Below are 13685 nucleotides of genomic sequence, written 5' to 3'. Positions count from 1 at the left end.
GGAGTAGGACCAGGTCCCGTCCGGGTGGGAGGTGATCACCGGTGCGCTGTACTTGCTGAAACCCCCGTTAGTCCTGCGACATTTGGCGGCTAATAAAACAACGAGACTTAATAAAAAGACTCCTGAGACGGAGACGATGGCGATGAGCAGGTACAAGTTCAAATCAGAAAACGTCTCGTCTTTGGTTGGAACATGTCTGAACTGAGTTCGGGTTTCTCCCGTGTTCTCCACAACCGCAATGTCAATAGAAACGGTCGCGGACAGCGACGGTTCTCCGTGATCGGACACCAAAATGACCAGCGGGTGGGTTTTCAGGTCATTGTCGCTCATGCGTCTCTTGGTCCTGATCTCCCCGCTGCTGGTGCCGATTCTGAACAGGCTGTTTCCTCTGGGTTCAGAGATGTGATAAGACAGCAGCGCGTTGTAGCCCGAATCCGCGTCTACAGCCCTGATCTTGGCCACGAAGTAGCCCGCCTCCGCGGTATACGGGACGTTTTCACTGTTAACGGAACCCTGGTCTGAATATGGGGGCAGGATCGCGGGCCTGTTGTCGTTCTCGTCCAGAATAAATACATTTACAGTCACGTTGCTGCTTAGTGGCGGATTACCGCCGTCCGTGGCCTGGACCTTCAATTGGAACGTTTTCGTGTCCTCGTAGTTGAAGGACTGCGAGCTGTAGAGATCTCCGGTTTGCGAGTTCATGCTCACCAATGCGTTGCTGTTGACGTCCAGGAACGAGTACATCACCTGTCCGTTTTCACCGAGGTCCGCGTCATGAGCAGACACCCTCCTCAGAATCTCCCCTACGCCGCCGTTCTCTTTCACGTAAACGTTCAGCACGGGCTCGGGGAATAACGGCGCGTTGTCGTTGACGTCAGAAACACGCACGGTGATAACAGCGGTGCCGGACAGCGACGGAGAGCCTTCGTCTACGGCTACGACTGTGATATTATAGAGAGAAGCGCGTTCTCTGTCCAGATGATCGTCTACAACCAGGGAGTAGTAGTTTTTATAACTCGACTCCAGTCTGAACGGAACTTGATTTAAAACCGCGCATGTCGCCATCCCGTTTTTACCTCCGTCCCGGTCTGAAACGGACATGAGCGCGACGGCTGTGCCTATTTTCGTGTCCTCCCTAATCGTGTTTAATAACGACGTGGTGGTCATTTCTGGAGCATTGTCGTTGAGGTCCAACACTTCTATCAGCACTTTGCAGTGGCCCACCATGGGCGGCTGGCCGCTGTCGCTCGCTTCCACGCGGATCTCGAACGCGTGATTTTCTTCATAATCAATATTCCCTTTTACCGTGATCGTTCCGACATTCGGGTCGATGTGAAACACGTCCAGTATCTTATCTTGGTCTCTTTTGCTAAAAGAAAAGACGACGTCCCTGTTCGGTCCCTCGTCAGCATCCGTGGCATTGAGCGTGATAACCGTGGTGCCGGGAGCGACGTTTTCCGCTATTCTGGTCTTGTACAGAGGCGCGCCGAACACCGGGGCATTGTCGTTATTATCCAAACGCGAACGACGATCTGAGAGCTGCCGGTCCTCGGCGGACTGCCGCCGTCCAACGCGGTTAGTGTCAGGTGGAGAACGGACTGCTTCTCTCGGTCTAGAGCCTTCTGAAGCACCAGCTCGGCGGACGCGCCCTGCTCGACCCTGTGCGTCGATATGGAGAAGTATTCGTTCGCGCTCAGCTTGTACGCGTTCACGTCGTTTTTCCCGATGTCCGCGTCGCTCGCCAGGGCCACGGGGAACCTGGACCCCGTCAGGCTGCTTTCGGCGATGGCGATGGTCTGCGACTGCGCGCTGAACGTCGGCGAGTTGTCGTTAACGTCCAAAATGTGAATTTCTATGCGATAAAGCTTGAGCGGCTCGCTGATAACGGCCTCTATACTGACAGTGCATTTAGGCGCCTTGGCGCAGAGCTGCTCTCGGTCCACCCGCTCGTTCACGAACAGTAGGCCGGTTTTCACATTCACCTCGAAATACCTTCTCTTTTCCCCGGCCACAATGTGAAAAGCGCGCGACTCCAGCTCCTGGACGCCGAGGTTCACATCCTTGGCGATGTTGCCCACGCTCGTACCCACGCTCAGCTCTTCCGACACGGAGTAAGAAAGCTGACCGGACACCGGGCGCCAGCCGCACTGCATAACGGCGAGAGCCAGGCACGCCGCGAAGTGCGGCTTTACCTTCCACGAGCGCATATTTCCCACAGCCACGAACCCTCCACAGAACTGACCGGCTTGGTTCTTCGGAAGGCTATTCCGAAGTGAATCGGAGATATAAATCCCATCGATGATTTCGAGAAGAAAGGCTGGTGCGGGCCTCTTCTGTTCTCCGCACCCATGTAACAAAGCCCCTTAATTCTCCCCACCCACTGAAACAGGGGTGGTGGGGGTGTAGAAACGTAAAGGAAAAAATCTCACGCTGTAGGTCTGCAGCGCCACCTTCTGGAAGACTGCAGGCAACAATCTAAACACGCGCTCTCTCTCTCTGTATATATACATATGTATATATCCACACATATATATATATATATGTGTGTGTGTGTGTGAGCTGAACTAATCGACATTTTTCCGCTCACATTGTGAACATAGCTGCTTTTCTGCATTGAGTGAAAGTGAAGTGATTGTCATTTTGAAACACAGCACGTATTACAGCAAAATCAGCACAAAACATATGATTCAAACTGTCTTTTCCACAAAAAAACTGCTGGAAGACTGGCATTCAAGCAATATCCATATAAGGTTATTTAATCAATTTCCATATAATCATTTCTACTTCTGAAACAATATTTAGGTGGAGGGTCGATGCATATTTATGGTCTGTTATTTGAAACAAATTCTAGTTCTTTGTTTCCCGGTTATGTAAAGTGTTTAATTAAATATACTGAAAAGTAAAATCTAAGTGACAAATCTTTAGAGACGTTTAGAGAAGACGTATTACAAACCTGAACCAAAAAGTGTAATTTTACTTATTATGACTTATGATGATATAATAATAATGTTAAAGAACACGTTTGTTATATACAGTGAAAGTGAAGTGATTGTGATACACAGCACAGCACAAGGTGCACACAATGAAATTGTCCTTTACTTTTAACCCATCACCCTTAGTGACAGGCACCCGGGGAGCAGTGTGTGGGGAGGGTACTTTACTCAGTAAATAATAATAACGATAATGTGAAGTAAATGTGATTTTGATCAACGGCAGCACAGCACACGGTGCACACAGTGAAATGTGTCCTCTGCATTTAACCCATCACCCTTAGTGAGCAGTGGGCAGCCATGACAGGGGCCCGGTGAGCAATATGTGGGGGACGGTACTTTACTCTGTGGCACCTCAGTGGCACCTTGGCGGATCGGGATTCGAACTTCTACACAAATGTTACAGTACATTCTCACAACCTCACAAGCATAACGTGATATGACCGTTTATACGTTACACTAAGAAAACGAAGCATAAAATAAAATATTATGAGTAATTCTTACCTTTTCTTTATTAGGAAGCGTTTGAGTCCGACTAAAAGTGTCTCCCCCGTTTATACTGATCAGTTCTGCGTCTACTGGCGGAAACGGAGCTGGGAAAACCATGACGTCACTTTTGAGCGTGTCTGAGTTAAAACACACGTCGTACTGCTGAGTGGATTTGGAGTAGGACCAGGTCCCGTCCGGGTGGGAGGTGATCACCGGCGCGCTGTACTTGCTGAAACCCCCGTTAGTCCTGCGACATTTGGTGGCTAATAAAACAATGAGACTTAATAAAAAGACTCCTGAGACGGAGACGATGGCGATGAGAAGGTACAAGTTCAAATCAGAAAACGTCTCGTCTTTGGTTGGAACATGTCTGAACTGAGTTCGGGTTTCTCCCGTGTTCTCCACAACCGCAATGTCAATAGAAACGGTCGCGGACAGCGACGGTTCTCCGTGATCGGACACTAAAATGACCAGCGGGTGGGTTTTCAGGTCATTGTCGCTCATGCGTCTCTTGGTCCTGATCTCCCCGCTGCTGGTGCCGATTCTGAACAGGCTGTTTCCTCTGGGTTCAGAGATGTGATAAGACAGCAGCGCGTTGTAGCCCGAATCCGCGTCCACAGCCCTGATCTTGGCCACGAAGTAGCCCGCCTCCGCGGTATACGGGACGTTTTCACTGTTAACGGAACCCTGGTCTGAATATGGGGGCAGGATCGCGGGCCTGTTGTCGTTCTCGTCCAGAATAAAAACATTTACAGTCACGTTGCTGCTTAATGGTGGAACTCCCGAGTCCGTGGCCTGGACATGACAGTGAAACATTTTGACGTCCTCGTGGTTAAAAACCTGCAGACTGTGGATGTCTCCCGTGACGGAGTTAATGTTCACCATCGTGGACACCGGCGCGGCGTTTTTACTGTTGTCCGAGAACGAATACGTCACCTGTCCGTTTTCATCAATGTCTAAGTCGCTTGCGGACACCGTCGCTATAAGCGCGCCGACGGGACTGTTCTCTTGAACGTAGACGCTTATTACGGGCGCAGGGAAACGTGGAGCGTTGTCGTTGACGTCAGAAACGCGCACGGCTACGAGGGCGGTGCTGGAGAGAGGTGGGGACCCATCGTCCGTGGCAGAGATGGTGATATTGTACCCAGACACAAGCTCTCTGTCTAAAGGCCCACTCACCACTAGTGAGTAGTAGTTTTTATAGTTCGTTTCCAGTTTAAACGGCACGTCTGCGAATATCCCACAGTGCACCGCGCCATTCCTCCCGGAGTCCCTGTCCAGCACTGACACGAGAGCGACGGCGGTGCCTATTCTCGCGTCTTCTCTCACTGTGCTCATCAGTGACGTCACGCTGATGTCCGGCGCGTTGTCGTTCAGGTCAATGACTTCGACCAGAACTTTGGAGTGGGCCGATATGGGGGGTTGGGCGTTATCACGCGCCTCTGCTCTGATCTCGAACGCGCTGTGTTGCTCGTAGTCAATTTTGCCTTTTACCGTTATGGTCCCTGTGCTCGGGTCGATCTTAAACACGTCCAGCACGTGATCCTGGTCCGTTTGCCTTAACGAATACACGACCTCGCCGTTCGCGCCGTCATCTGCGTCTGTTGCGTTTAAAGTCACTATCGTTGTTCCCACGGGAGCGTTCTCGGAAACGTGGGCTTTATACAAGGCACTGCTGAACACTGGGGAATTATCGTTAGTATCTAATACATGAATGACTATTTGGGACGTGCCGGATCTGGGCGGCTGTCCTCCGTCCACAGCCGTGAGGACGAGATGGACGACGGGCTGCTTCTCTCTGTCCAGCGGCTTTTGCAGCACGAGCTCCGCGGACACGCCGCGCTCGCTGCCTTTGTGGACCGCCAGCGAGAAGAGGTCGTTCGCGCTCAGCTTGTACGTGTTTACCGCATTTTTACCCACGTCGGGGTCGGACGCGTAAGACAAGGGGAACCGCGCGCCCGGCAACACGTTCTCTGCGACATTTAAAGTCTGCGACATGGCGCTGAACGACGGCGGGTTGTCGTTCACGTCTAAAATGCTTATTTCTAGTCGATAGAGCTTTAAAGGGTTACTAACGACCGCCTCGACGCTGACGGAGCACTCGGGCAGCTTAGCGCAGAGCTCCTCTCTGTCGATCCTCTCGTTCACGTACAGAACGCCCGTCGTCAGGTTTACCTCGAAATATTTTTTCTTGGTTCCGGCGACAATCTGAAACGCGCGGGACTGCAGCTCCTGAACATTCAAGTTCAGATCCTTGGCGACATTCCCCACCGTCGTCCCGGGATTCGCTTCCTCTTGCACAGAATAGGACAGCTGCCCAGACGCATCTTCCCAGCACAACTCTACGATCACAACGAAAAAATACGCCGCGGCCGAGGTCATTTCCCACCGAAATACCATCTTTCCACGTGGCATCGACTCATCAAAAAAAAAAAAACAGAATCAAACCATTTTTAACACAACGCAGTGAACAATAGTCCGGCCTGGTGAAGGCAACGCAGAGTCCCTGTATTCCACGTAACAAAGCCCTGACAAACCCCCGCTCCCCCACTCCCTCGAACCGGGAGGAGCGACTGGGAGGCGCAAAACAAATCCTGTCGGTCTGTAGCGACACTGCGTGGGTCAAGCGAGGAAACGCATTTCATATTTTAAATAATCCGTCACAAATACTAAATAGAAAAATGACATCAGAGTCAAACGTGAGAATTATTTGTACAAACACTACACCACTCCTAATCATAACGATAATGCATACATACATACACATTACCAAGAATATAATGTATATATGGTACAGGCCAAAGGTTTGGACACACCTTCTCAGTCATGTGTTTTATTTTCATGACCATTTACATTGGTAGAGTCTCGCTGAAGGCGTCAAAACTATGAATGAACACATTTGGAGTTATGTATTTAACAAAAAAAGGTGAAATAACTGAAAACATATTCTAGTATCTTTGCTCTGATTACTGCTTTGCACACTCTTGGCATTCCCTCGATGAGCTTCAGGAGGTCGTCACCTGAAATGGTTTTCCAACAGTCTTGAAGGAGTTCCCAGAGGTGTTTGCCTTCACTCTGCGGTCCAGCTCACCCCAAACCATCTCGATTGGCTTCAGGTCCGGTGACTTTTTTTTAAGTACATAACTCCACACGTGTTCATTCATAGTTTGATGCCTTCACTGAGAATCTACCAACGTAAATGGTCATGAAAATAAAGAAAACTAATTTAATCTGTTGTAATAATATGCTAATGTGACAGAGTGGTAACGCGCGCGCACATACACATTTCAGCACCAAGGAGAGCTCTTTCTACCGACATAATGAGGACAGACCCTTGTATGGTTTTCTTTGTTTTCTGCTATTAAATTTTTGACGAACTAAACGTTGGATGTTACCTATCATCAAATCTTCAGTTACATACTTCAGCATATATTACATAAATATAATAAATGGAAGAATTACAATTGCTGGAACAGCCATATAAAATAGTTTGCCATGAAACTTGTGAAAAAACAAAAGACCTCTAAAAGATCCAAATGTCCCCCAAATACATGGCCAAATCACAATCCCTGATAAAGTGGAAATTACACATTATACTCATACATAATTCCAAAGTCCTTACCTTCTCTTTATTAGGGAGAGTCTGAGTTCGGTTAAAAGTGTCTCCTCCGTTTATGCTGATCAGCTCCGCGTCAACAGGCGGAAACGGGGCGGGGAAAACCACTACGTCACTCTTCAGCGTGTCGGAGCTAAAACACACGTCGTACTGCTGAGTGGATTTGGAGTAGGACCAGGTCCCGTCGGGGTGGGAGGTGATCACTGGCGCGCTGTACTTGCTGAAACCGTTTTTAGAAGCGTGGCACTTTACAGCGATCAGACTCACGAGGCTCAATAAAAAGACGACCGACACCGAGACCACGGCGACCAGCAAATACAGATTTAAATCCGAGAGGATTTCATCCTTACTGGGAACGTGTCTGAACTGCGTCTGCACGTCTCCGGTGCTCTCCAACACCGCGATGTCGAAAGACACCGTGGAAGTCTGTGAAGGCTCTCCGCTGTCAGAAACTAAGATCAGCAGCGGGTGGGTTTTGAGGTCATTGTCGCTCATGCGTCTCTTGGTCCTGATCTCCCCGCTGCTGGTGCCGATTCTGAACAGGCTGTTTCCTCTGGGTTCAGAGATGTGATAAGACAGCAGCGCGTTGTAGCCCGAATCCGCGTCCACAGCCCTGATCTTGGCCACGAAGTAGCCCGCCTCAGCAGAGTAGGGCACGTTCTCAGTACTGACCGACCCTTGTCCGGAGTAAGGAGGCAGAATGACAGGACTGTTGTCGTTTTCGTCCAGAACGAACACGTTCACCGTCACGTTGCTGCTGAGTTGGGGAACACCGGCATCCGTCGCCTGAACGTGGAGCTGGAACGCTTTAATCTCCTCGTAGTTAAACGACCGGGAGCTGTGAATTTCTCCGGTAACGGGATTTATGGTCACCGCCGAGTACGCGCGTCCCCCCTCACCCTTGCTGTCCACTAATGAATAAGTAATCCGGCCATTCTCGTTCATGTCGGCGTCTGAAGCAGACGGAGACGTTATGAAGGTGCCGGCAGGGCTGTTCTCCTTCACGTACACGTTCACAACAGGCTCGGCGAAGCGCGGCGAGTTGTCGTTCACGTCAGAAACGTCAAGCGTAACGACGCTGGCGCTCGAGAGGCTCGGGCTCCCGTCGTCGGCCGCCACGATAGTGACGTTGTAAAGAGGAGCGCGCTCCCTGTCTAAAAACCCATCGACGACTAAAGAATAGTAGTTCTTGTAGTTCGGCTCCAGTTTAAACGGAACTCGGTTCGCCACGGCGCAGCTCACCGCACCGTTTCTGCCCGAGTCCTTGTCGTCGACGGACACGAGCGCGACAGCGGTGCCGGGCCTCGCGTCTTCTCTCACGCTTCTCAGCAGTGACGTCACGGAGATTTCGGGAGCGTTGTCGTTCAGGTCGAGTATTTCGACCAGCACCTTGCAGTGGGCTGCCATGGGAGGCTGTCCTCTGTCGCTGGCTTGCGCACGAATCTCGAAAGCGGCGTGCTGCTCGAAGTCCACGTTGCTCTTCACCGCGATCGCGCCCGTTGTCGCATCTATGAGGAACAATTTCAGGACGTCGTCTTGGTCCTTTGTGCTCAACGAATACGCAATGTCGCTGTTTGCGCCCTCGTCAGCATCGGTCGCATTTATAGAGACAATAGTTGTCCCCACGGGAACATTTTCATAAATGCTGACTTTATATAAAGGTTTGCTAAATACGGGAACATTATCATTAATGTCCAAAATATGAATGATGATCACAGACGTGCCCGATCGTGGGGGGTTTCCTCCGTCTATGGCGGTCAGCGTTAACTGTAAAGTAGGTTGTTTTTCCCGATCTAACGCTTTGTGTAAGACTAACTCGGGGGACATGCTCTGTTCGCCTTTATTGGTGAGCAGAGTGAAATGCTCGTTTTGGCTGAGCTTGTAGGCGCTTATTGCGTTTTTACCGACGTCAGCATCGGCCGCGGTGAGTAACGGGAACCTGACCCCGGGCAGCGTGCTCTCGGCGACATCTATCGCCTGCGTTTTCGCACTAAATGCCGGCGCGTTGTCGTTCACGTCCAAGATGTTCACCTCTATGCGATAAAGCTTCAGCGGATCACTGACCACGGCTTCTATGTTCACCGCACACTTGGGGGATTTCGCGCACAGCTCCTCCCTGTCTACCCTCTCGTTCACGAACAAAGAGCCGGTCTTAACATTTACCTCGAAATATTTTTTGCTGGATCCGGTGACGATCTGAAAGAGACGGGATTCGAGCTCCTGGACGCTGAGGTTCAAATCTTTGGCGACGTTCCCCACGGTCGTGCCAGGACTCGCCTCCTCTGCCACGGAATAAGAAAGCAGGCCGGACGCGGCTTTTGCGACGCACACTATCAGCGCGAACGCTACACGCCTCCGAAAGTGTTCCTTTTCATTCGACAAAAACATATTTCTACCACACGTGTTCCGATCATAGATCCATAGTCGTTTCGGTACAAGCGTTGAAAAAAATCGCAGCTTTAACATAAACGGCCAAGCGGTCTTGTCCACATCCCAGTCTCATCCCGTGTCTGTCTCTAACAAAGCCCAGTAACGCTCCCCACCTTCCGAAACTGGGAGGAGACACGAAATACATGAGGGCACATCTCATTGTGCAGGACTATAGAGACACCAATCGTTAAACGTGAGGTGGTGCACTTATGACGAGGAAATATTATTTCTTTAAACACATGACAGTATGACAGTAGGTCTATACATTTCATGCACACAACATTTAGGGTTAAGTCCATTTTTTTTGTTCATAACATCATTACAAATTTATAAATATCCCATCGCCAGTAAATAGGCACATGTGATTCTCACTTAATTCTCACAATAATAATTCTAATTTATTAGCAGGCATTTTACTTGGATGTTATTCATTAAAAACTGAAATTGATATTAATTATTGACGGGATCTATATTTATATTACATTGTCTTTGTATTATATTAGTTTTTGTGTTTACAAGAAATGTACACAGCTTATTCGTGAGTTAAATGAAACAGATTGCAATACCAAAGTCATCGAGTGATAGTATCTTGTCTAACAGCAAATGAAGAAAATTATTGTTTTTTCCTTTTCGAAAATGTATTCACGCATTCCGCGTGTACATAATTAGCCATCATAACCAATATGGGACAGAAACAACCAGTATTGGTGAATGTAAAGCAGTAGTAGGAAGACACGCCCCTTACCTTCTCTTTATTAGGGAGTGTCTGAGTTCGGTTAAAAGTGTCTCCTCCGTTAATGCTGATCAGCTCGGCGTCAACAGGCGGAAACGGGGCGGGGAAAACCACTACGTCACTCTTCAGCGTGTCGGAGCTAAAACACACGTCGTACTGCTGAGTGGATTTGGAGTAGGACCAGGTCCCGTCGGGGTGGGAGGTGATCACTGGCGCGCTGTATTTGCTGAAACTGCTGTCACCGTGGTGGCATTTAGTAGCCAGGAACGTGATGATTGTCAGAATAAAGATGATGGATACCGAAATGACCGCAATCATCAGGTACATATTCAATTGGGAAAATGTCTCATCCTTACTAGGAACGTTATCAAATCGAATCTGAACTTCACCCATGCTTTCTAGAACCACGACTTCAATAGACACCGTGGAGGACAACGGTGGTTCTCCGTGATCAGAAACCAGGACCACTAAAGGGTGGGTTTTCAGGTCATTGTCGCTCATCCTCCGCTTAGTCCTGATCTCACCGCTGCTGGTTCCGATTCTGAACAGGCTGGTCCCCTTCGGGTCGGAGATGTGATAGGCCAGCAGCGCGTTGTACCCGGAGTCCGAGTCCACGGCCCGGATTTTTGCCACAAAGTAGCCCGCTTCAGCGGAGTAGGGGACCGTCTCTGAGTTCACCGACCCGTGTTCAGAATACGGAGGGAGGACCTGCGGGCTGTTGTCATTCTCATCCAGAATAAAGACACCCACGCTGACGTTGCTGCTCAGAGGAGGCGCGCCTGAGTCCACTGCCTGGACCTTAAAGTGGAACGTCTTCATTTCCTCGAAGTCAAACGACCTCAACGTCTCAATGTCCCCCGTGACCGAATTAATTTTGACCATGGCAGAAAGCGGCGGGTCGTTGCTGCCACTTATGAACGAATAAGTGATGCGGCTGTTTTCACGAATGTCCGCGTCGGTGGCGGTTACCGTCTTCAGACGTGTCCCCGCGGGGCTGTTCTCCTTCACGTAAATATTTACTGCGCCTTCAGGGAATATCGGCGCGTTGTCGTTCACGTCGGACACGTCTAACGTAATAACACTGGTGGAGGACAGGGGAGGGAGCCCATCGTCGGTGGCGACGATAGTGACGTCATAGCGACGAACTTTCTCTCTGTCCAAAGGCCCGTTCACTACCAGCGAGTAATAGTTTTTGTAGTTCGGCTCCAGTTTAAACGGGGCGCGGCTCAGCACCGCGCAGTTCACCGCGCCGTTCCTCCCGCTGTCCCGGTCCTGGACCGACACAAGCGCGACGGCGGTACCGAGCCTGGCGTCTTCCCTCACGGTACTGAGTAACGACGTCGCCGAGATTTCCGGGGCATTGTCGTTCACGTCTAACACCTCGACCAGCAGCTTGCAGTGCGCGGACATGGGGGGCTGCCCGCGGTCACTCGCCTCCACCCGTACCTCGAAAGCGCCGTTTTCTTCGAAATCAACGTCGCCCGCGACCGTCACAGCTCCCGTCTTTGGATCTATGTGAAAAATTTCCCGGATTCGATCCTGGTCCCCTTCACTAATCGAGTAAACGACTTCACCGTTGCTACCCTCGTCGGCATCCGTCGCGTTCACGGTCGCGATCGTTTTCCCCAACGGCGCATTTTCTGCGATGCTGGTCTTGTACAACGCCCTGCCGAACACCGGCGCGTTATCATTAATATCCAGAACGTGGACATGAATCTCCATCGTCCCTGACTTGGGCGGGTTCCCTCCGTCCACGGCGGTCAGCGTGAGCTGGATGAGGGCCTGTTTCTCCCGGTCCAGAGCTCTCTGCAGGACCAGCTCCGCAGACGCGCTGCGCTCCCCGCCCTGCTGCGTCGACAATGAAAAATGTTCATTCGAACTGATCTTGTAGGTGCTCACGCTATTCTTTCCGAAATCTGCGTCTGTCGCCACGGGAAGTGGGAATCTCACGCCCGGCAACGCGTTCTCCGCCACGTTCAGCGTTTTCAGTTGCGTGCTAAACGTCGGGGAATTATCGTTAATATCCAAGACGGTGATTTCTATCTGATAAAGCTTTAACGGGTTGTTGATAACCGCCTCGACGCTGACGGCGCATGTGGCTTCTTTGGCACAAAGGCCCTCCCTGTCTATTCTTTCGCTCACGTACAGTGCCCCGCTTTTAAGATTCACGTCGAAATACTTCTTCTTGGATCCGGTCAAGATCTGAAACTTACGCGCTTCCAGTTCCTGCGGGTTCAGGTTTAAATCCTTGGCGACATTTCCGACGATTGTCCCCGGGCTGGTCTGCTCCGAGACGGAGTAGAAGAGCTGGCCGCCCGCCGCACAACGCAGCGACGCGAGCACCACTGCTGAGCGCACCAAGGAAGCTCTCGCTCTCTCCAGCAGGCGCATGCTTTCCTCAGACGTCGACCGAACATAGATCCGAAGAGGAGAGAAATTCCCGTCGTACAGAATCCGAGTTCAGCCCACCCGAGACCCCACGTCACCGCCGTTCTGTAACAAAGCCCCGTGAAATCCCATCACCCACTACAACCAGGAGGAGCTTGTGGACGTAGAGGCGGGTCGAACTTCTGTCGGTCTTTAGCGACACCACGCGCCTTTACCGGCTTCCAAAACTCGCTTAAAAACACGTTCACATGATACGCACATGAAACAGCATGCGTCGTAATGATTATCTACGACATGATAAAAAATACTGAAATCAGTTGAATTTTCTTGTTATCACAAGGTGTGATTTGTTAAGATCATGAGCAATATATTGTTGTTTTCTCGAGATCACAGGGCATTTAACTAAATCTCAAAAGGACAACTACTGTAGTTTAATTTTTCTTGCTATTTTTTCTTTACATTACCTAACCTTAAACACTTTCAACTTTTGGTTAATCAGTGACGTTTTGTCAACTTAAGAAAGGAACACACGCGCTCTCTCACACACACATACACACGCACACACACACAGTACTGTGCAAAATACTATTACAATCCAGTGAAAACGAAACCACTCTTTATAAACTCTCTATGCCAATCACTGATTAAATATAGATTTACCCAAGAGGTTTATTGCTTAACGACTTATTGTCTAAGCCGTTTCTTTATTTCCATGATATTATGCGTGTTATCAACATTTCTTTAAGCTGCAACAACATCTGTAGACGTTTGCTGGTAGGAGATCACTCGTTAGTTTACAGCTTGTCCACCAGATCTCACCACATATCAAAATGAAAAATATTGCCATTTTAACGTCATAAACTATTTTATCTGTGTTTTATGAAGCCGAACACTGGAGAGTTCAATGGAGAGTTCGACGGGGTTCAGCACCATGGAGAGTTCGACGGAGTTCAGCCCCATGGAGAGTTCGACGGCACCAGTCGACCTCTCCTCTCTCCTCTGTTTATTAAATGTGTTTCAGAGACATGCACAGGAATAA

The 13685-nt window shown here is 49.9% G+C and overlaps 2 protein-coding genes across 2 annotated transcripts in view; both read right to left on the bottom strand.

Moving 5' to 3' along the window:
• LOC114768434 (protocadherin alpha-8-like) overlaps window positions 1-2996 on the bottom strand; it is a 54041-nt gene extending 51045 nt beyond the window's left edge. The window contains 2 exon segments of the mRNA XM_028960706.1: window positions 3-1517; window positions 1520-2996. Of these exon segments, the coding sequence (XP_028816539.1) occupies window positions 3-1517; window positions 1520-2207 (2203 nt within the window). The 5' untranslated portion in view covers window positions 2208-2996.
• Window positions 2997-3437: 441 nt separating this feature from the next.
• On the bottom strand, window positions 3438-5861 carry LOC114768582 (protocadherin alpha-8-like). The gene is made up of 2 exons (XM_028960938.1): window positions 3495-5861; window positions 3438-3449 (listed from the first exon to the last, which is right to left on the bottom strand). The coding sequence occupies exons 1-2, from the start codon at window positions 5859-5861 to the stop codon at window positions 3438-3440; spliced, it is 2379 nt and encodes a 792-aa protein (XP_028816771.1).
• Between the last annotated feature and the right edge of the window lie 7824 nt (window positions 5862-13685).

Source organism: Denticeps clupeoides, chromosome 18 (assembly GCF_900700375.1).
Source record: "Denticeps clupeoides chromosome 18, fDenClu1.1, whole genome shotgun sequence".
In the NCBI taxonomy this organism is placed as follows: domain Eukaryota; kingdom Metazoa; phylum Chordata; class Actinopteri; order Clupeiformes; family Denticipitidae; genus Denticeps; species Denticeps clupeoides.
This window is presented reverse-complemented; position numbering and strand designations above follow the sequence as displayed.